A 24,945-nucleotide genomic window follows, 5' to 3' on the forward strand; every position below is an offset into this window, starting at 1 on the left:
ACTTGTGTGGGTTGTAGACTCCGTCTCATGCTACCACTAGAGTGAAAGCATCGGCAGCATTCGAAAGTGACCAAAACATCAGCCAGGAAGCATAGGATCTGAGAAGTGGTCAGGTCACCACCTGCAGAACCACTCCTTTATTGGGGGTGTCTTGCTAATTGCCTATAATTTCCACCTGTTGTCTATCCCATTTGCACAACAGCATGTGAATTTGATTGTCACTCAGTGTTGCTTCCTAAGTGGACAGTTTGATTTCACAGAAGTGTGATTGACTTGGAGTTACATTGTGTTGTTTAAGTGTTCCCTTTATTTTTTTGAGCAGTGTATATATATATATATATATATATATATATATATATATATATATATACACAAAATTAAATCCACTATAATTATGATATTTAGATATAAATGTTATATACCTATGAAAAAGCACAACAAACTTGGGAATAATATTTGCAACTGTAGTACAAGCAATATCAAGCTGTTTGGTGATGGTCTTATAGCCTTCACAAGTTTGGCTATAATTTTCTTTCTAGTCTCCTGAGACAACTCCTTAAAGGGAACCTGTCACCTGGATTTTGTGTATAGAGCTGAGGACATGGGTTGCTAGATGGCCGCTAGCACATCCTCAATACCCAGGCCCCATAGCTCTGTGTGCTTTTATTGTATAAAAAAAATGATTTGATACATATGCAAATTAACCTGAGATGAGTCAGAGCTTGAAAATATGACTCTGCTCTGGTCACACAAGTAAGATATGACTCTGTTATGGTAATTTGCATAAAAGGCGGGAAGTACAAAAATGCATAATACTTATTGAATTCGTCTGCAAATGAAATGAAAAGTGTAATTTATATGTTTAGGGTAACACAATGAACATTTAGAAATGCTCAGTTAGGGTAGCATAGTAGAGGTGACAGGTTCCCTTTAACTTTCTTTGGTCCATGTTCAGTGTAGTACACACCATGATACCGAACAGCACAGAGACTACTTTCAGCCTTTAAAAGTATTTTGTTGAAACACAATTCAAAAGCAATGTTTGATTTTCAGTAAAATTTTTATTTATTATTACTTTTCTCATTCAAATGTTTATTAAAACAAATGAAGCAGATACAAAGACATAAAATTTAAGCCACTCAATAAAAAATAGTACCTAAAATACAAATGATTTGCAAATCAAGTCTCTGATCTATAGATACTGTAATATGGCAACGGCCTGCAGGCCAAGTATTTATTATAACTTTTGACAGTGTCAAGCTATTACAGTGACCATTGTGCGTTTTTCTATTTTTAACAGACGGGTACCAACAATTTTGAAAACCCTTTTAGCATTTTCTGTTCTGTAATACACAACTACTGATCATCTTCTCCTCCTGTTAATTTTACAACTCTGCCATTAATATTGGACAGCATGGTAGCTCAGTGGTATACTTTGCTGCTTTGCAGCACTTAGTCCTGGATTTTAAAGGGCTTGGCTCACTTCAGCAAATTGCATTTATCAAATAGAGAAAGTTAATACAAAGCACCAGTATCAATGTATTGTGATTGTCCATATTGTTTCCTTTGCTGGCTTTATTCATTTTACCATCACATTATACACGTCTTGTTTCCATGGTTATGACCACTCTGCAATCCAGCAGCGGTCGTCGTGCTTGCGCACTGTAGGGAAAAAGTGCTGGCTTTTCTGTTTGCCAGTGTTCTGTCAGAAAACCTTTAACTCGTCAGATTTCCTTACCCTACGTGACTGCCGGGGGTGTGCGCCTCTGCGCAAGCGCAGTACCACTGCACGGCGCCTCCACGCAAGTGCAGTTCCAGGGCATGGGTAAGGTAAAATTACAGTGAGCGTTGACTCATGGACGCGCGCACGGACACCGCGCGTGCGCTCTTAGGGGTAAGGAGATCTGATGGTCTTTTGTCTTGTTAAATCTCCTTCCCCTCACACTGCGCACGCGCGGATTGTAAAATCTCCTTGCCCTCAATCGCGCGGAGGTGCCGTGGTACTGCGCTTGCGCGGCGGTGCACACCCTCGGAAGTCACGTGGGGTAAGGGAATCTGAAGAGTTAAGGTTTTCTGACAGAACATTGGGACTGTGTATAGGCACACATATGGGGCAGCTCACGTCCCAGCCACCTTGCACCTGCTCTACAACGGTGGTAGTAACCCCTGGATACAAGTAGAGTATAATGTGATGGAAAAAGAAATGAAGCAAGCAAAGGAGGCTATATGGGCAATGTCATGTTTTCCCCCTCAGTTTAGGCTACATTCACACTACAGTGAAAATAATGGGACATGCATTTTTGTACAATTTTTGCATTTATTGTCTGGCCATCCAGACGTTAAAAATTGATGGATTTCATAGTTTTTTGTTTTTTTTTAAATAAAATTCCGACCCCAGTATACATAATGTCCCCCATAGTGGCCACCAGCTTTAATAATGTCCCCCATAGTGGCAAAAACATGGTGTGAAACCAGCCTTAGTGCCTTGTATTAACTTTGTCTACAGGGTAAATACCATTTGCTGAAGAGAGGAAACGCCTTTAAATTCTGCCAGGGCAACTTTCACCTGGAGCTTGTATGTTCTTCCCATATTTGTTCAAATTTCTTGTGGGTGCCTTTGTTTTCCAAAAGCATTTACATAGGTTATTTGGCTTTCTATGATAAACAGTATGAGAGGTTGCAGTGGGCCTGATTCGATTTTTTTTCTTTAGTTCTTCACAGAGTATGGGCCAGATTATGTGCTGGAGATTACGCCTAGCTGTCGGCCTGACCGAAATGATGCTCCAAGAGTACAAGAGATTTTGGAATCAATCAAAGGTAACAGTTAGGAAAACCATGCAATTTGGTTGACTTGGGCAACACCTCCACTTTTAATTTGCGCTAATATATATATATATATATACACACACTACTCAAAGTTAGGAATATTTGGCTTTTGGGTGAAATTTATGGAAAACATTAAAAGTTCACACTACACTGATATTATATCATGAAAGTAGGGCATTTAAGTAGAAGCATGCAGTGTTGATTTCCTCTTCTTAAACCGTTTATTGAAACAAAAGCCAACAACAGTGGTGGTTATACCCCTACAAAAAAATATTAATGTCTCAATAACTTGTCATGTGGCCTTAAACATCAATTACAGCTTGACAACGACATCATGTTGTTCACAAGTCGACTTATTGTCTGCTGAGGCATGGCATCCCACTCTTCCTGAAGGGTGGCCCTTAGGTCATTGAGGTTCTGGGGTACAGAGTTAAGAGCCTCTACACGGCGACTCAGCTGATCCCATAGGTTTTCAATCGGATTCAGGTCTGAAGAAAGTGCAGGCAACTCCAATTGAGGTACCCCAGTCTCCAGCAGCAGTTCCCTAAGGATGCAACCTCGATGAGCTCGCACATTGTCATGCATGATGATGAAATTAGGCCTGCATGCAGAGGCACAATGACTGGATTAATGATGTTATTCAAGTAGTTGGGCTTTTCACTGTACCATTCACAAAGTGTAGGACAGTTTTGTATTGACTAGACATACCTGCCCACACTAACATCACCGCCACCAAATGCTCATCTGGGGACAACAGTGGCTTATGCATAGTGATCTCCCTGATGTCTCCAACATCCTTGGCGGCCATCATTTCTGCTCAGCGTGAATTGACTTTCATCAGTGAACAGCACTGAGGCCCACTGGTGCCTCATCCAGCGTAGATGCTCCCTGGCCAATGCAAGACTTTGACGTCTGTGGTCGGGTACCCTTGCAGGCGATCTGGCACATAAACTACGCTAATGTAAACATTTTCAAATGGTCTGAGGTGACACTTGGGTGCCTCTCACCTCCCTTAAGTGTGCCTAGAGTTGTGTGGCATTCATCATCCGATTCCACAGGGCATTGTTCACAATGAAGAGGTCATCAGTGTGGTATGTGGCCAAAGGACGTCCACTTCTAAGTCTTTCTTTGACTCTTACAATCTCTCTGTATCTTTGTTGCAAACTGCTGATGACACTCTGTGGCACTCGTGTCCACTTCCGTCTGAAAACAATCCTACTAGAAGCCTCGCAATGGTGAAGTACTGTTGATCGATTTTAGGTGTCATCTTGGTTTCATGATGTAGAAATGTGAACAATATGATGAGGAACACTGTTTACATACCAATTCTAATTGAACCAGAAAATTTATTAGGCGATTCATGGATCAAACACCTGTTGTGAATTTTGCTGTTAAGCTCCTTGTTAGAGAACAGCAAGTACTGAAACATTGAGCAGTTGGACATGTGCATTCAAAAGTTTAGAGAAAGTCACATTAAGTTCACCTGTAAAGATTAGAGTGCTGTTTAGGTTCATCCTGAAATTTCACCCACAAGCCAAATATCTCTAACTTTTTGTGAGTAGTGTATGTTAAATTAGAAAAATGGTGCTTTGGCATTTGATCCAAACTGGCCTCTTCCAGAAGGGGCTAAGAGAGTTATGTTTGGAGAAATAATAGCAAAGGCAGTTTGCTATCTATCATTGATGGAACAATGAATTCTGAAGTATACCAGCAAATTCTAAAGGAAAATGTCAGAACATCTGTCTATGAGCTAAATCTCAAGAGAATGTGGGCCATGCAGCAAGACAACGGCTCTAAGCACACAAGTCATTCTGCCAAAGAATGGTTAAGCTACAAAAACCTACAAATAATTGCCAGACCGCTTATAAACAAATGTCACTTTATTACATGATTACATATGACTTACAAACATGATTAAAAGACATAGATGCAGGGAAAAGCAGGCGGCATCAACTGGAGGACAAACACAGCGGATAACACGTTCACGAATCGCCCATCAATATAAACATGATTCCATTAAAGTGCAAGTGCAAAACCAAATTAATTTACAATCAAAAGGACATAGAAAGTTTACCCATGCTGTGTCTCCTCCAGGATGGCGTCAACACTGACATGCATTTCGGCGGACCTTCGTCTGGGGGTCTTTCACACTAGCGTTAGTTTGCCTGGCAGCATTCTGTGGTATTTGTCCGGCCCCTTCTTGGCATGTTTGCCGCTCTGCGGCCGCATCTCCCACCCGTCCCCATTATAGTGAATGGGGCCGGACTTCCGGCAACACACGTGTGCAAGCGTTAGTTTGTCCGGCAGGCTGCCAGATTCATACTAATGTTAGTGTGATAGTAGCCTTAAAGTAAAAGTTTTGGAATGACCTAGTCAAAGTCCTGACCTTAATCCAATAGAAATTTTGTGGAAAGACTGGAAGCAAGCAGTTAATGGGAGGAAACCCATCAGCATAACAGAGCTGAAGCTGTTAGGTACAGAGGAATGTGCAGGACTAGTTGATAATTACAGGAAATGCTTAGTTGCAGTTATTGTTGAACAAGGGGGGTTCACACCAGATACTGAAAGCAAAGGTTCACATACTTTTGCCACTCAGAGATGTGATATTGGATCATAATTGACCAAGTCTAATATTTCTGACTCGTGCGTTTAATTAGGTTATCATTCTCTACTTTTAGGAATTGTGTCAAAATCTGATGTGGCTTTAGGTCAAATCTATGAATAAATATAAAAAATTCTGTAGGGTTCACAAACTTTCATGCACCACTGTAGCTTATTGGTGGGGATCTGACTGCTGGGATTCACACCAATACTTAGAATGGGGTCTCATTACCCCATCTTGATGAAGCGGCGTTTCACACATGCACCCTATTTTTTCTCTATGGGACCGCTGGAAATAACAGAGCGCTGTACTGGGTCATTTCCATCAGGATGGGGGAACGGGACCCTCTTCTAGGGATTGGTGGGGTTCCCAGCTGTGGGGCCCCCATTGGTCACTTGGCTATTGCTATTCCCTATCCTGGGAATAACTTGAAAACTTAGCATAACCCCTTTAAGGTCCCCCTTATAATGTCCCTACTGTGCTGTCAGTTCAGGTCATTATTCCAGGGCTCAGGCATGGACTTGCAGCTGTAATAGAGGCACACAAATGCGCCCTGATTACTTTTGTTAAAACTGGCCTTAAAGAGGCTCTGTCACCCGGATCAACCCTACCCTACCAAGCATATAGCAGAGGGGCTTCATTATGGAGCCCCAGGAGCGGTGCTCCAACCACATAAGCCTGTCTCCTGGTGCTCGAATACTTAATTTGCATATTTTTACAAGTAACATTTTTTCCTCTACAGGGCCACTGATAGCAGAAAGAAAGGTATCGTTTTTGTCAGCGTCCTCAACCCCACCAGGCTATATGCCTGATAGGGTAGCATTGATCCGGGTGACAGAGCCTCTTTAAAGGGTTGTCCACTCTCAGGACTAAATCGGGTGACGCAGAGGGATCCGCCTGCCACCAATGAAGAGTAGGGGAGGTGACCCTGTGGCCACTGCCACCAATGAATATAACAATAGGGGGGGTTATGCGCCTGTAGCCACTGCACCACCAATTATACTAATACTGGGGAGGGAGGGCGCACGACACCGCCAATGATTACAATTTATAATACTGGGGGGGGGGGGGGCGCCACCAATAATTGTAATTAACACATTAATTCAAGTATAGGAGGTGGCGGGTGCTGGCGGCGGTATCACATACCTGGCACCCGGCCTCAATAACAGGGCATGCGATCTGCTGAACCATGGCAATTAACCCCTCAAGTGTGGCACATAAGGGGTTAATTGCCGCAGTTCGGAGGATCGCATGCCCTGTTATTCTGGCCGGGTCTGTGATACTGCCGCCTGCACCCGCTGCCTATACTTGAATTAATGTGTTTTACATTCATTGGCACAGTGCCACAGTCCCTCCCCTCCTCCTGCCTGCTATCTCTTCACTAGTGGCAGCGGCAGCCGCATCAAGGCGAGGAGGGAGGGACTTCCACTGTGCTAGTGAAGAGAACGTGGCGCACGCTGAGAGCGGCACATGCCATGTTCTCTAACTGATACTAGGCTGCGCAGCAGCACAGCCTAGTATCGTTAAATAGTAAGACCCAGTATCGTATCCATCTGGGTCTAAAAGTATCGATACTTCGATATCTGGTGTAACCCTAAGATATATATACACATGCAATAAGTGATCATTACCTACCTGGCAGATCCTGCGCTGCTGATCAGATTCTCCCAGCCATGATCTGTTTACTGGCTGAAGGCGACGTCATGTCGGGAACATGTGAGTACTGCAGGCAATTGCCTCAGCAGTGCACTGAAGAGGCCAGTGATTGGCTGTAGCGGTTACATGTTGTCCATGTGACATTATTGCTACATCATGATAAACAGAGCTTGAGTGGGGGAACTGAAGTAGTAGGTAATGACCACTTCTTTATTGCATGCAGATCCTCAGTTTTGTTTGTTTTCCTCCTGAAACTGGACAACCCCTTAGTGACCACCCATACGCCTTAAGCTGGGCCACCGCTTTTTTACGGCGGCCTAGTCTAAGTACTGCACAGGTTCCCGCCGGGAGCGGGGGCCCGGCTCTCACATGAGAGCAGCGGCCCTGCTCTAACAGCCCGAACCGGCAGGAGTGCTGATCCGTGCTGTTGAACACTTTACGTGCCGCGGGCAATGGCGCCCGCTGCATGTAAAGTGCTGACAAAGGGAGCGGACTACCTCTGTCTCCCATTGGCACCCCGCAAATGCGATCGCGAGGTGCCGATGTCTGTGAAGGCTGGCAGGGGTCTGATGTAGGCCCCTGACCAGCCTTGAGTAACTTCCAACAGGCTGCTCCTCTCTGGCTCAGCCTGCTGGTCAATGTCAGAATAGCACTGACATTAAAATGCAATGCTGCACTATAGGGATGATGCATTGCATTTTAAAATCAATCAAAAAGATTTCTATATTAAGTGGTAAAAAAAAAAAAAAACATTCAATAAACAAAATCCCATAAAAAAATGAATTATTTTTTTTCATTGAAAATACGCTTTTCAATGGAAAAAAATTCCAAAATAAAAAATCTCCTTCATATGTTTCGTATTGCCGCATCTGTAACGACCTGGATTACATGAATATAATGTAAATTATCCCCTACAGTAAACGGCATAAAAAAAAATATACGGAATTGCTAGTTTCTTCGTTGCCACCAAAAAAAGGTAATAAGCAATCAAAAAGCGCCATTTAATCCAAAATGATACCAATGAAAAATACAAGTCGTCCCGCAAAAATCAAGCCCTTTCAAAACTCCATAGAAGGAAAAATAAAAAAGTTATGGGTCTTGGGAAGCAGCAATGCTGTTTTTCCATCTCCCTCCCAGAAAGAGTTAACAAAAGTTAATCAGAAAGTTATGTGTACCCAAAAATGGCGCAATTAAAAACTACAATTTGTCCTGCAAAAAGAAGCCCTCATAAAGCTATATAGACAGAAAAAAAAAAGTTATAGGTCTTGGAATGCAACGATGAAAAAAGGAAGAAAAACGCTAGGTCAGTAAGGCCCAAAACAGGCTGGTCACTAAGGGGTTAAGATCTCTGCTGCTCTCTTGGTCATGTGATGAGCACCTGTCTGACCATCACCTGACTACGGGAAGTAAACAAAGAGTGATCTCATACAATGATGGCAAGCAGTGATTTTAAAAACCTGAAAATCCATACAGTTCTATGATTTTTATTTTTTAATTCTTTTTCATTATTCAATAAATACGTTGTATTTGCTAAAACCAAAATACCCTTTTAAAGCAACTAGAACATTGTAGTTTTTACTTGTTTCCCCCCTTGTACAGGTAACCTGAAGCGTATGGTTTAACGTGTCCCTGACAGATGCATTTCCTGCTGCCATATTTCCATCTGTGGTCGAGTTCCTTGTACAGTGTGCAGTATTAAGGCGCAGGATTGTGGTGTCATCCCATATGTTGAATATACAGTTTTTTACATGCTTTCTTTGAATGATTTTTTATATTGTGCATATTAAACTTTGTTTACAAAATATTTTCATGTTATTTTGCATCTTCATTTCTTTTTTATACTGTATAAGGGAGTTTCATTATAACCATCTTTCTAATCCAATGTAATTAGAAATGTTTGCTTTACAGGACCCAGTGTAAGACCTTAAAGGGGTTCTCTAACCTCAAACATTGGGGACATATTGCTAGCCAGCTCAGCTATATTTGCCGCTCCCTTAAGAATGAATGTAGGGCAGCCGTGCATGTGCAATGCGCCCTCCTTCACTTTGTGGGCTTCGTTCTAAAGATTGGTGCGGGTCCCAGAGGTGGGACTTGCACCTATCAGACGTTGGGGGCATATCCTAGTGATATTCCCCAATGTCTGAGGTGAGACAACCTTTTGGCTCTGTTCATATCACATTTATGCCCTCCATTCTAATGTACAGTCGTGGCCAAAAGTTTTGAGAATTAGATAAATATTGGAAATTGGAAAAGTTGCTGCTTAAGTTTTTATAATAGCAATTTGCATATACTCCAGAATGTTATGAAGAGTGATCAGATGAATTGCATAGTCCTTCTTTGCCATGAAAATTAACTTAATCCCCCAAAAAACTTTCCACTGCATTTCATTGCTGCCATTAAAGGACCTGCTGAGATCATTTCAGTAATCGTCTTGTTAACTCAGGTGAGAATGTTGATGAGCACAAGGCTGGAGATCATTATGTCAGGCTGATTGGGTTAAAATGGCAGACTTGACATGTTAAAAAGAGGGTGATGCTTGAAATCATTGTTCTTCCATTGTTAACCATGGTGACATGCAAAGAAACGCGTGCAGCCATCATTGCGTTGCATAAAAATGGCTTCACAGGCAATGATATTGTGGCTACTAAGATTGTACCTCAATCAACAATTTATAGGATCATCAAGAACTTAAATGAAAGAGGTTCAATTCTTGTTAAGAAGGCTTCAGGGCGTCCAAGAAAGTCCAGCAAGCGCCAGGATCGTCTCCTAAAGAGGATTCAGCTGCGGGATCGGAGTGCCACCAGTGCAGAGCTTGCTCAGGAATGGCAGCAGGCAGGTGTGAGCGCATCTGCACGCACAGTGAGGCAAAGACTTTTGGAAGATGGCCTGGTGTCAAGAAGGCCAGCAAAGAAGCCACTTCTCTCCAAAAAAAACATCAGGGACAGATTGATCTTCTGCAGAAAGTATGGTGAATGGACTGCTGAGGACTGGGGCAAAGTCATATTCTCTGATGAAGCCTCTTTCCGATTGTTTGGGGCATCTGGAAAAAGGCTTGTCCGGAGAAGAAAGGGTGAGCGCTACCATCAGTCCTGTGTCATGCCAACAGTAAAGCATCCTGAGACCATTCATGTGTGGGGTTGCTTCTCATCCAAGGGAGTGGGCTCACTCACAATTTTGCCCAAAAACACAGCCATGAATAAAGAATGGTACCAAAACACCCTCCAACAGCAACTTCTTCCAACAACAGTTTGGTGAAGAACAATGCATTTTCCAGCACGATGGAGCACCGTGCCATAAGGCAAAAGTGATAACTAAGTGGCTCGTGGACCAAAAAGTTGACATTTTGGGTCCATGACCTGGAAACTCCCCAGATCTTAATCCCATTGAGAACTTGTGGTCAATCCTCAAGAGACGGGTGGACAAACAAAAATCCACTAATTCTGACAAACTCCAAGAAGTGATTATGAAAGAATGGGTTGCTATCCGTCAGGAATTGGCCCAGAAGTTGATTGAGAGCATGCCCAGTCGAATTGCAGAGGTCCTGAAAAAGAAGGGCAAACACTGCAAATACTGACTCTTTGCATAAATGTCATGTAATTGTCGATAAAAGCCTTTGAAACGTATGAAGTGCGTGTAATTATATTTCACTACATCACAGAAACAACTGAAACAAAGATCTTAAAGCAGTTTAGCAGCAAACTTTGTGAAAACTAATATTTGTGTCATTCTCAAAACTTTTGGCCACGACTGTATATGCTGGGAGATATAAATTAAATGGGTACCATACAATATATATTTTAGGGTATGCTTGAGATGAAGTCATAGCTCTTGCCTAGTACTGGAGTGGTCCAAAACAAAGTTAACCACTTCATGGTTACCACCCTTCCTTACCACGCCAATTTTTTGTTTCAGTTTAGCAGTGGGTCTTTCTAAATGCAAATAATTAATTTCTGCGGCAATCTATCTGTGTTTGTTAGTATTTTTCACTGGACACCTTAGAACTTTTTTGTGTCTTTAGATGACAAATATATTTAAAAATAAAATATTTAAAGAAAAACTATGAAAAGTTTCTATTTTTCCTTTCTTGTCATTTTTTTTTCTGTTACAAAAGGTTTCAATAACAATTACCGTATGTTTGTACTGTGAAAATGGACGCTATTGGTGTAATCTATATACTGGATGGGCCCAACACAACTGGAGAGCTTTTTGGATTTTCTTTGGCACTGTACTTACAGAACAGATGTTGTACAGCGCTAAAACATTACAAGCCAATGAAAAGATGTGTGCATTTGTATATTTTTATGAAAAAAGTGCATTAACGCCTTTCTGCCACAATCAGGACAGGAAGGGGTTAATTCAGAGAATGCTGTTTAACAATTTTACAGCCAGCAGGGGGGCGTTCTCACATCAAGAAGAGTTCTCCTCGGCAGGCTTTTACTATTTACACTGTGATGGATTGTTGTAGCAGGGTGCTGGTCCACTTCTGGTCTCAGGCAGACTTAGTGTGATCATAACTGTTACAACGATGCTTTTAGGCCCCTTTCACACGGGCGAGTATTCCGCGCGGATGCGATGCGTGAGTTGAACGCATTGCACCCGCACTGAATCCCGACCCATTCATTTCTATGGGGCTGTTCACATGAGGAGCATGCTCTATATTCTGCGTTTTTCACGCAACACAGGCCCCATAGAAGTGAATGAGGTTGCATGAAAATCGCAAGCAAGTGCGGATGCGGTGTGATTTTCACGCACGGTTGCTAGGAGACGATCGGGATGGAGACCCGATCATTATTATTTTCCCTTATAACATAGTTATAAGGGAAAATAATAGCATTCTGAATACAGAATGCATAGTAAAATAGCGCTGGAGGGGTTAAAAGAAAAAAAAAAACGAATTTAACTCACCTTAATCCACTTGCTCGTGCTGCCGGCATCTCGTCTGTCTCCTTCTTTGCTGAACAGGACCTGTGGTGAGCATTCATTGCAGGAACAGGACCTGTGGTGACGTCACTCCGGTCATCACATGATCCATCACATGATCTTTTACCATGGTGATGGATCATGTGATGACCGGAGTGACGTCACCACAGGTCCTGTTCCTGCAATGAATGCTCACCACAGGTCCTGTTCAGCAAAGAAGGAGACAGACAAGAAGCCGGCTGCGCGATCAAGTGGACTAAGGTGAGTAAATTATTATTATTATTTTTTAACCCCTACAGCGCTATTTTACTATGCATTCTGTATTCAGAATGCTATTATTTTCCCTTATAACCATGTTATAAGGGAAAATAATACAATCTACACAACCCCGATCCCGAGCCTGAACTTCTGTGAAGAAGTTCGGGTTTGGATACCAAACATGCGCGATTTTTCTCACGCGAGTGCAAAACGCATTACAATGTTCCCGCAATGCACCCGCACATTTTCCTGCAACGCCTGTCTGAAAGAGGCCTTATACTTCAGGTTTTACTGCCAGCGCTGTACATTATCAATGATAAATTGTGATCACGGCATCGTGCCCTTCAGGTGAAAAACCCTGAAGGCACGAGTGCAGCGATTAGGAACGCTGGTATTTAATTCTAATAGGCTGGGTTTTTCTGGAGAGAAAGAAATCTCTGAGCTAGAAGCCAATTTTCCCCACTTTGGAGTTGGGAAGGAATTTCTTTTTTCCCCCTAATCAGGCAATCTGAATAACTCCCTGGATCAATGACTCAACTCTAGTAGTAATAGCCTGTAATATTATTACACTCCATTAATTCATCCAGCCCCTCTTGAACTCCTTTAGTGAACTCGCTATCACCACCTCCTCAGGCAGAGAGTTCCATAGTCTCTAGTCTAGTCTCATTGCTCTTACAGTAGAGATCTCTGTACTGACCCCTGATATATTTATACATGGTAATTAGATCTCCCCTCAGTCATCTTTTTTCTAAAGTGAATAACCCTAATTTTTATAATTTTTCTGGGTACTGTAGTCCACCCATTCCAGGTATTACTTTAGTTGCCCTCCTCTGAACCGTTTCCATCTGTACTATGTCTGCCTTGTTCACAGAAGCCCAGAACTGTACACAATACTCCATGTGTGGTCTGACTAGTGATTTGTAAAGTGGCAGGATTATGTTCTCATCACGGGTAGCTATGCCCCTTTTGATGCAACCCATTATCTAATTGGTTTTGGCAGCAGCAGCTTGACACTGGTTTCTATAGTTTAGTTTGCTGTTCAATGAAATTCCTAGGTCCTTTTCCATGTCAGGGTTACCCAGTGTTTTACCATTTAGTATGTACAGGTGACTTGTATTATTCCTTCCAATGTGCATAACCTTACATTTGTCAGTGTTAAACCTCATCTGCCACTTCTCTGCCCAGGCCTCCAATATATCCAGATCCCTCTGTAGTAGTATACTGTCCTCTTCCGTGTCAATTACTTTACACAGTTTAGTGTCATCTGCAAAAAGTGATATTTTACTGTGCAAGCCTTTTACAAGATAGTATATGGAAGAGAATAGGGCCCAATACTGACCCCTTTGGTACCCCACTAGTGACAGTGACCCAATCTGAATGTGTATTATTAATCACCACCCTCTGTTTTCTATCTCTGAGCCAGTTACTTACCCACATACAGACATTTTCCCTCAGTGCAAGCGTTCTCATTTTATATACTAACCTTTTATGTGGTACAGCATCAAATGCTTTGGAAAAGTCCATATATGCAACATAAATTGATTTTGCCGCGGTCATATCTAGAACTTACCTCCTCATAGAAACTGATCAATTAGTTTGACATGACCGATCTTTCATGAAGCCATGCTGATACAGCGTTATTTGCTTATTTTCATTGAGGTACTCCAAGATAGCATTTCTTAGAAAACCTTCAAACAGTTTACCCACGACAGATGTTAAACCTACCAGCCTATAGTTTCCGGGCTCAGTTTTTTTTTACCCTTTTTTTTACCCTTTTTGAATATTGGCACCACATTTGCTATGCGGCAATCCTGTGGAACACTCCGTCAGTATAGAGTCCTTAAATATCAGAAATAAGGGTCTGTCTATGACATTACTTAATTCTCTTAGGATACGGGGGTGTATGCCATCTGGTCCCGCCGATTTGTCTGTTTGGTAGATAATTTATTTTAGGGGTCTGTGCTTTGATTTAATGCCATGCCTTGTGATATAGTTAGGTCCATAAATATTGGGACATCAACATTTTTGGCTCTATACACCACCACAATGGATTTGAAATAAAACTAACAAGATGTGCCTAAACTGCAGACGGTCAGCTTTAATTTGATGGTATTTACATCCAAATCAGATTAACGGTGTAGGAATTACAACAGTTTGCATATGTGCCTCCCACTTGTTAAGGGACCAAAAGGCATGGCACATAATAATAATCATAAATCAAACCTTCACTTTTTAATACTTTGTTGCAAATCCTTTGCAGTCAATTACAGCCTGAAGTTTGGAACGCATAGACATCACCAGATGCTGGGTTTCATCCCTGGTGATGCTCTGCCAGACCTCTACTGCAACTGTCTTCAGTACCTGCTTGTTCTTGGGGCATTTTCCCTTCAGTTTTGTCTTCAGCAAGTGAAATGCATGCTCAATCAGATTCAGGTCAGGTGATTGACTTGGCCATTGCATAAAATTCCACTTCTTTCTCTTAAAAAAAACTCTTTGGTTGTTTCTGCAGTATGCTTTGGGTCATTGTCCATTTGCACTGTGAAGCGCCGTCCAATGAGTTCTGAAGCATTTGGCTAAATGTGAGCAGATAATATTGCCCGAAACACTTCAGAATTCATCCTGCTGTTTTTATCAGCAGTCACATCATCAATAAATACAAGAGAACCAGTTCCATTGGCAGCCATACTTGCCCACGCCATGACACTACCACCACCATGCGTCACTGATGAGGTTGGTATGCTTAGGATCAGGAGCAGTTCCTTTCCTTCTCCATACTCTTCTCTTCCCATCACTCTGGTACAAGTTGATCTTGGTCTCATCTGTCCATAGAATGTTGTTCCAGAACTGTGAAGGCTTTTTTAGATGTCGTTTGGCAAACTCTAATCTGGCCTTCCTGTTTTTGAGGCTCACCAATGGTTTACATCTTGTGGTGAACCCTCTGTATTCACTCTGGTGAAGTCTTCTCTTGATTGTTGACTTTGACACACATACACCTACCTCCTGGAGAGTGTTCTTGATCTGGCCAACTGTTGTGAAGAGTGTTTTCTTCATCAGGGAAAGAATTCTTCGGTCCACCACAGTGGTTTTCCATGGTCTTCCGGGTCTTTTGGTGTTGCTGAGCTCACCGGTGCGTTCCTTCTTTTTAAGAATGCTCCAAACAGTTGTTTTGGCTACGCCTAATGTTTTTGCTATCTCTCTGATGGGTTTGTTCTGTTTTTTCAGCCTAATGATGGCTTGCTTCACTGATAGTGACAGCTCTTTGGATCTCATCTTGAGAGTTGACAGAAACAGATTCCTAATGCAAATAGCACACTTGAAATGAACTCTGGACCTTTTATCTGCTCATTGTAATTGGGATAATGAGGGAATAAAACACACCTGGCCATGGAACAGCTGAGAAGCTAATTGTCCCATTACTTTTGGTCCCTTAACAAGTGGGAGGCACATATGCAAAATGTTGTAATTCCTACACCGTTCACCTGATTGGATGCAAATACCCTCAAATTAAAGCTGACAGTCTGCAGTTAAACACATCTTGTTCGTTTCATTTCAAATCCATTGTGGTGGTGTATAGAGCCAAAAATGTTAGAATTGTGTCTGTGTCCCAATATCTATGGACCTGACTGTATGTATAGTAAATGGTTCATTAGGATATCACTGAAAAAATGCATAGTGTCAATAATATGGTGAAATCTAGCCAATCAATGGATAATTCTCGACATCTGTAAAGTATGGTCTGTAGAGAATTATAGATAGATACAGATAAATTATATACTGTATAATATATTATACAGTTATGTGCAAAAGAATAGTTTAACATCATTAATGTGTTTACTTGTCAGAAAAGATAATACTTGGGCAACCAACAGAATCAACAGTCATGACATACACACTGCTAATTGGGTGTACTTGGCTCATTTAATGAAAGGTGGTGGTCAAATTAATAGCAGCGTGGAGTTCAATTAGTGAGGTAATTCTGTGAAGAAACGTGTCTATTATGGTCCTTATTTAAAGGTATTCTGTCACCAGATTTAACCCTATTAAGCGTCTTTCCCTCACCGCGCCTGTGCCGAATGCTCAATGGCGCGAGATTTCACCAGAGCACAGGGCTGGCAGACAGATGCGAGCGCTGCCTGGCCCTGTCAATCAGGACTTGGAGGGAGGCGACAAAGGTGGTAGAACAGAGCCTCTAGGAGCAGGATCAAGGCCCCCTTCCCCCCCACCCGGCAAATTAGCACATGGTGACAGAAACCCTTTAAAGAAGTAGGGCAGCAAATGTTGGACCTGCTGGTTTTAGCCCTTGCTCAGTGAGTAAAATGGGTCGTTCAAGACACTGTACCGAAGAAGTAGGAACTTTGATCAAGAAGTTGATTGGAGAGGGGAAAACATGTAAAGAAGTGCAGAAATGGCTAAAATGATCACCAGTGCTTTGAAATGGCAAACAAAACCCGAAACACGTGGTAGGAAAAGAAATACTACCCTCCGTGTAGATCATGGAATAAGAAGAATGGCAAAGAAGATCTTCAGTTACCTGGGATTACTATAACAATCAGAAGACGCTTACGCTAAACTGTTTGCAAGAAACCCTCGTAAAAAGAAAACATGAGAGCAAGATTGTTCTTATTAGGGGTAAAGGCCGCAGACAGTTTGTGAAACGACCCACAAACACTGAATTCAAGTTGCCTTATGCTGAAGAAGAAATGACCTGGGTGTTTCAGCAGGAGAACGACCCCAAATACCCCAGCAAGCAGGCAATGTCCTAGTTCCAGACCAACAAGATTGATTTTATGAAGTAGCCAGCACAATCCCTAGACCTCAATCCGATTGTGGAGTGACATCAAAAATGCAATTTTTAATGCCAAACCCAAGAATGCAGAAGAACTGTGGAACGTAGTCCAGTCAGCGTGGTATGGAATATCTGTTCGCAGGTGTCAGGTGTTAGTTGACTCCATGCCACACAGATGTAAAGCAGTTCTCAGAAATAAAGGTTATACAGCTAAATATTAGTTCAGTGATTAACAGAAAATTTAAATCTGGAATCCATTTCAGTTTATCCACCTAAGGGCTCATGCACACGACAGTATTTTGCGTTCAGTATACTGGCCGTTTTTTGAGTTCAGTATGCGGTACATATACTGAACCATTCATTTAAATGGTTCAGCAAAAAAAACTGAAGTGTTTCCGTGTGCATTCCTTTTCAGTATTTCCGTACCGTGAAAAGATAGAACATGTCCTATTCTTGTCCACAAATCACGGTGCTTGGCTCCATTCAAGTCAATGGGTCCGCAAAAAAAACGGAACACATATGAAAATGCATCCGTATGTCTTCTGTATCCGTTCCGTTTTTGCGGAACCATCTATTGAAAATGTTATGCCCAGCCCAATGCTGCTATCTCCTGAATGGTAGCAGCTTCGAAAGATGCATTCTAGGCTTTCGGACAATACCAGAATGACAGCAATATGTTCAGTACAGGGGAAAATATCACTGATAAAAATCGGGATGCTGTGAATGCAGCTGAAAGTGAAAGATAGCAGCATCTAAAGTAGCCCCCCCACTTAGCTACTTTTCCCACTGCTGGAGCTGGACTCTGTCAAAACAGTTAGGTAGTTAAAGGGGAAATGTTTAATATAATAAAAATATATCATTTATTAAATATTACAAAACTGATATTGAGGCCAGATAAAACAAAGCCCCATAGAACTGCTACAGAAACAGAGCCAATACAGGGTAAATGGACTAGGCCAATGTATTAACAAAGGTATATCTGATCAACTATATCATTATGTATCCCAAATAGTAGAAATCGAATGATAATACATAATACATTCTTACTCAAGCAGCTACCAAACATATATAATAAATAAGCAGACTCAAACCAGTCCGTCTGTGAGCATATAATCAATATAGAGTATAATACACTTACTAGAAATCAGCAGTATATACAATTGCATTACCTAACATGCACACAGACTGGATATATTGTAGTCCAATAGCCATGAGCCGTAAAGCAATACAATATACAGTGCCTTGCAAAAGTATTTACCCCCCCTTGACTTTTTTCGTATTTTGGTGCCTCACAACCTGGAATTAACATGGATCATTTGAGGATTTGCATCATTTAATTTACAGAACATGACCACAACTTTGAATATTTTATTTATTTTTTGTGAAGCAAATAGGACAAAATAACAGAATAAGTCAATGTGCATAACTATTCCCCCCCCCCAAAGTCAATACTTTGTAGAGCCACCTTTTGCGGCAATCACTGCTCCAAGTCGCTTTGTATAAGTCTCTATGAGCTTCCCACATCTTACCACTGGGATTTTTGCCCATTCCTCCTTGCAAAACTGCTCCAGCTCCTTCAAGTTGGATGGTTTGCGCTTGTGAACAGCAACCATAGATTTTTCTATTGGATTGAGATCTGGGCTTTGACTAGGCCATTCCAACACATTTACATGTTTCCTCTTAAACCACTCAAGTGTTGCTTTATCAGTGTGTTTGGGGTCATTGTCCTGCTGGAAGGTGAACCTCCGTCCTAGCCTCAAATCACGCACAGAGTGGTACAGGTTTTGCTCAAGAATATCCCTGTATTTAGCACCATCCATCTTTCCCTCAACTCTGACCAGTTTCCCAGTCCCGGCTGCTGAAAAACATCCCCACAGCGTGATGCTGCCACCACCATGTTTCACTGTGGGGATGGTGTTCTTTGCGTGATGTGTTGGGTTTGCGCCAGACATAGCGTTTTCTTTGGCTTAAAAGTTGAATTTTAGTCTCATCAGACCACAGCACCTTCCTCTATACATTTTGGGAGTCTCCCACATGCTTTTTCGCAAACTCAAAACGTGCCTTTTTGTTTTTATCTGAAAGTAATGGCTTTCTTCTGGCCACTCTGCCATAAAGCCCAACTCTATGGAGCGTACGGCTTATTGTCGTCCTATGTAGAGATACTCCAGTCTCTGCTGTGGAATTCTGCAGCTCCTCCAGGGTTACCTTAGGTCTCTTTGCTGCCTCTCTGATTAATGCCCTCCTTGCCCGGTCCGTGAGTTTTGGTGGGCGGCCGTCTCTTGGCAGGTTTGCTGTTGTGCCATGTTCTTTCCATTTGGTTATGATAGATTTGATGGTGCTCCTGGGGATCATCAAAGAAATGGATATCTTTTTTTATAACATAACCCTGACTTGTACTTCTCAGCAACATTGTCCCTTACTTGTTTGGAGAGTTCCTTGGTCTTCATGACAGTGTTTGGTTAGTGATGCCTCTTGCTTAGGTGTTGCAGCCTCTGGGGCCTTTCAAAAAAGGTGTGTGTATGTAATAACCGATCATGTGACACTTAGATTGCACATAGGTGACATCATTTCACTAATTATGTGACTTTTGAAGGTAATTGGTTGCACCAGAGCTTTTTATGGGCTTCCTAACAGAAGGGGTGAATACATACGCACATGCCAATTTTCTGTTTTCTATTTCTAAACAATAGTTTTATTTATATATTTTTCTGATTTCACTTCACCAACTTAGACTATTGTGTTCTGATCCATCACATAAAATTTCAGATTAACAAAACATTGAACTTAAGGCTGTAATGTACCAAAATACAAAAAAGTCAAGGGGGGTGAATACTTTTGCAAGGCACTGTAGAAGTAGTGCTCATAGGACAAAATACAATGCAGCTGCATGAGTAAGGCTACTTTCACACTTGCGTTCAGAGCGGATCCGTCTGGTGTTTGCACAGACGGATCCGCTCCTATAATGCAGACGTTTGGATCCGTTCAGAACGGATCCGTCTGCATTATAGTTTAGAAAAAATTCTAAGTGTGAAAGTAGTTCAGACGGATCCGTCCAGACTTTACATTGAAAGTCAATGGGGGACGGATCCGTTTTAAAATTGAGCCATATTGTGTCAACTTCAAACGGATCCGTCCCCATTGACTTACATTGTAAGTCTGGACGGATCCATTTGCCTCCGCACGGCCAGGCGGACACCCGAACGCTGCAAGCAGCGTTCGGGTGTCCGCTTGCTGAGCGGAGCGGAGGCTGAACGCTGCCAGACTGATGCATTCTGAGCGGATCCGCATCCACTCAGAATGCATTGGGGCAGTACGGATGCGTTCGGGGCCGCTTGTGAGACCCTTCAAACGGAGCTCACAAGCGGAGCCCTGAACGCTAGTGTGAAAGTAGCCTTAACAATAAGGTCAAAAGTAAGAACATATAAGGATCATAAATATATGCATATACCCATGATGGCGATGGTCCAAATCACCCTGTATAGCATCTTATAGTGGAAATAATCCAGTTTGTAACTGAAAATGCAAACACTGCTATTTTTTTAACAGCTAATTATTCCTTTTTCATTATTTTCATTTTAAAATTTGATATTTTGTTCATGTTTTAATTTGGAATTGAATGTGCAGTGCTCCCAGTGACTTTGTGTATATGGAAATAAATGCTATTATGAGAAATTAGCTTTTTCTCAGTTGTTTTAAACACACTGCTATATATATTCAAAGAAGCATTGCACAAAAACACAAACTGCAGTAATCCATGCTATAGCTGGTGCTGGAGGATTAGTGATGAGTGAGGTGAGCTTTGCATGCTACATCCAAAGTCGCTTCGTTCAAAACTCAGAATAACTTTGGTAGTTGATCTTTAAAGTAGAAAACCACTTTAAAACTTGGAACTGAACTTGGCTTCGGATCCAAGGTACCAGTCAGAACCTAAGCAGAGTTTCGTTCCAAGTTTCAAATTAAACCACCAGTTATTCAACAAAGTCTCACGCAACTTCGCGAATACTTGACTTTGGCTCAACGGAGCCCATACATTTTAATACTGTATGGAGACAGATCTCCGTACAGCATTAATCCGACGTTTTGAACAAAGTGACTTCAGATGTAGCATCCGAAGCTTGCTACGCTCATCCCTAATGAGTATATTACACATGTCAGTGGCATGCATTGCTGAGTGACCCCTTATTTGTAAATATAAACTTAAAGGGGAATTCCGGTTATGTAAAGGGATTTTTCACTCTTCACAGGATGGGGATAGATATTAGGTCGGTGGAGGTACCACTGGTAGGAGATCACAAGAACATGGACCCAGTGGAGCGCCTAAATTCAACAGCTGGTCAGGCATGCGCACAGCTGCTCCATTCATTTCTATGGCAGTTCTGGAGACAGACAAGTACGAGTACAGCGATTGCTTATTTCTGGAACTCCCATAGAAATGAATGGGGCAGCCGGGTGCATGCCTGGCCCGCCTCTCGTTTTATAGGCTCCCTGTTCAAATAACTGGTGGGGGTCTACAGACCACAATGGCTAATCTACCTCTCTCGCTTTACAGTTGGGTTACTGTAAAAGGACACCAGTTGTGTATTGTTTTCAGATGAAATGGTGAACATTACTTACACTGAAGAGTTTTCAGATCTTTAAATCCTATGGTTGCCTTTAGAAAAGGACCTAGTAATTTTAGTGAACTGAAAACTAAACTGTAGAAACCAGTGTCAGGCAGCTGCTGCCAAGGCCAATAAGATAATGGGTTGTATCAAAAGGGGCATAGATGGCCGTGATGAGAACATAGTCTTGCCACTTTACAAATGACTAGTCAGACCACACATGGGGTACTGTGTACAGTTCTGGGCTCCTGTGAACAAGATAGACATAGCAGAGCTGGAGAGGGTTCAGAGGAGGACAACTAAAGTAATAACTGGAATGGGTGGATTACAGTACCCTGAAAGATTATCAAAATTAGGGTTATTCACTTCAGAAAAAAGACGACTGAGGGGAGATCTAATAACTATATATAAATATATTGGGGGTCAGTACAGACATCTCTCCCATCATCTATTTATCCCCAGGACTGTGACTGTGACGAGGGGACATCCTCTGCGTCTAGAGCAGTGATGCCCAAACTATGGCCTGCGGGCCAAATACGGCCCACGAAGCCGTGTCATGCGCAGTGACCGGACTTTATCAGCGCAGGGCGCGCTGCGAACGACACAGGCAGCAAAGCGATGCTGCCTGTGCCTGCAATCTCCCCGCCCAGCTCCGCCTCCTAGCTAATTTATTCACTGCACTTGCCTCTGTGAAATTGAAGAGAAGCACCATAATCCCGCACAGGCGCACTGGCAGAGGCATTGAAGTGCGCATGCACCGTCTTCCTGGCCTCTGCCAGTGCGCCTGTGCGAGATTACGGGGCTTCTCTTCAATTTCACAGAGGCAAGGCAAGTGCAGTGAATAAATTAGCTAGGAAGCGGCTCTGGGTGGGGGGGATATTTGTGGATGACACTGAGGGTGGGGGGATATCTGTGGATGACACTGAGGGTGGGTGTATCTGTGGATGACACTGAGGGGGGTAATCTGTGGATGACACTGAGTGGGATCTAGGGAGGAGTGTGGGGATGTTGGGGTGGGAGCTCTGGGAGGGGGGGCCCATACATTTTTTTGCTATGGGGTCCAGTCATTTCTAGCTACGCCCCTGATTGGTAAGATTGGGCGGGCACTGGAGCGATAGAGCGCCCTGCTGTAGGGGAAGCCGGCGGGAGATGAAAGGAGGAGGGGCCAGCTCCTGGTGGTGTCGGGCACACGGCGCAAGCATGGCGGTGGAGGATCTGACTGAAGCCTAAAGACCAGACATCAAGGTAGACCTGCAGAAGAAGGTGACAGCGCAGTATGTGATGTATACATGTGTGTAATGTATGTAGTGCAGTGTGTGATCATCACATACTTTACTAGATACATTGCACACATGTATACATCACATGCCTCCTCACAGTAATAATGCCAAGATATGTGCCCTCTTCACAGACTTAATGCTCACACAGGCCCCCTGACAGTAGTTATGCCCAGATATGTGCCCCCTCACAGTAATAATGCCAAGATATGTGCCCTCTTCACAGTAGTAATGCTCACTCGTGCCCCCTCACAGTGTTTGCATTTCTTTCTGGCAAAGCTACCTGGTTCCGGCCCGCGAAAGTTCCGGCCCAAGTCTAGTGCAGCCCTCAGACGAAAAATGGTTGGGCACCACTGGTCTAGAGCAAAGAAGATTTGTACACCAACATAGAAGAGGATTCTTTACGGTAAGAGCAGTGAGACTATGAAACTCTCTGCCTGAGAAGGTGAGGGTGAGTTCACTGAAAGAGTTCAAGAGGGGCCTGGATGTACAGTATTTCTGGAGTGTAATAATATTACAGGCTATAGCTACTAGAGATGGGTTCTTGATCCAGGGAGTTATTCTGATTGGAGTCGGGAAGGAATTTTTTCCCCTAAAGTGAGGAAAATTGGCTACTGCCTCACAGGGTTGTTTTTTTGCCTTTCTCTGGATCAACTTGCAGGATAACAGGCCAAACTGGATGGACAAAATACAGCCAAAAACATGGATTCAGTAAAATAAGATATTCATAGCCTTTAAATTTAAATATGTTTTATACCATTCTATCTATGCTTCAATGGGTAAGTTTTCCTTTCATTGAAATAGTGGATGCACTAATAGTACCCAGTAGGTTTCACATTCTGGAATCCAGTAGGAGAATGTATCTGCCTATGCCAGTTTTCTGTTTCTGTCGCAAACCCTGGATTTGCAATTTCTATGATGACACTGCTCCTAAATCTAGGCACAACTAGCTTTTCTACACTGCCCTCGCCCTTTCCAAAAAGAAGGTGTAAATGATGGCTGAAATGAATGCCAGCTATGGACTGGTGTAGATATCAGTTTAGACACACAGGCTCCCGAAAATGCACCTAATTTATGATGAGGCATGTGCTTCTTCATAAATTTATCACATCTTTAAAGGGGTATTCCGGTAAAATAACTTAATTTTTGAAAAACCGCATTAAGGCTGCAAGTTGTGTTCCAACCACAACCTATACATATAACCAGAGTTTCGATTTACCTTGCAACCCATTTGTCTAGCTCCTGTGTGAGCCTGCAACACACAGAGTCTCATGGTGCCTGATTTTCCTGCAGGAGTAATTTATAAAAATTTTCTTATGCCTTGCAGATTGTAAGCCCTCGTGGGCAGGGGCCTCTCTCCTGCATCAGTATCTAGCTTGCCTTGTTCGTGCTTATTGTACTTTTTTATGTATACGCCTTTTCATATGTACAGCGCCATGGAATGAATGGTGCTTTAATAATAATAATAATAATAATAATATGGTATATCGATTCCTTCTACCCTTTGCGTCAGTCCAGTCCCATCCTTTGAAGAAAAAACTATGAGACAAAACAGGGACTCGAGATAAAGGAGTGCTAATGCATCTCTGAGGCCAGCGCTTCGGCTGTCTGTTCTCTTATCCTGAATATAAACTCTGTTCTCAGAGCCAGGATAATATTGCTGTTGGCAGAAAAATAAGTAAAAGCTACTTCATTTCTTGCTGACCTAGAGAAATAACCTACAAAAGCTCTCTATTTTTAATTAACCTCAGACAATATCCCCTTTGTTCTGGGACCCTGGAGAATTGGGACAACGGGGGCAGCTACACCCCAGCTGCATTTTTCTCTAAACAAAGTAGCAGTAACCAATTAGTCTTTCTCTGTCCTTCCCCATCCACAGACATGACACACGGCGGTCACTCCTGCCGGTATGATTAGTAAGGTAGGGCAGCCTTGCTCTTATATTGAAGGCGCTCATTCCCTGTTCTGACTTCGCTCACCTCTACAGGATAATGTACAGGATAGTTTGAGAATATCCAT

At 42.5% G+C, this 24,945-nt stretch overlaps 1 protein-coding gene across 1 annotated transcript in view; it reads left to right on the forward strand.

Moving 5' to 3' along the window:
- HDAC8 (histone deacetylase 8) overlaps positions 1–8,881 on the forward strand; it is a 92,738-nt gene extending 83,857 nt beyond the window's left edge. The window contains exons 10-11 of the mRNA XM_040405597.1: positions 2,712–2,817; positions 8,684–8,881. Coding sequence (XP_040261531.1) covers positions 2,712–2,817; positions 8,684–8,706 — 129 coding nt within the window. The 3' untranslated portion in view covers positions 8,707–8,881. The remainder of the gene's footprint in view (positions 1–2,711; positions 2,818–8,683) is intronic.
- The last annotated feature ends 16,064 nt before the right edge of the window (positions 8,882–24,945 follow it).

Source organism: Bufo bufo, chromosome 8 (genome assembly GCF_905171765.1).
Source record: "Bufo bufo chromosome 8, aBufBuf1.1, whole genome shotgun sequence".
NCBI classification, from domain to species: Eukaryota; Metazoa; Chordata; class Amphibia; order Anura; family Bufonidae; genus Bufo; species Bufo bufo.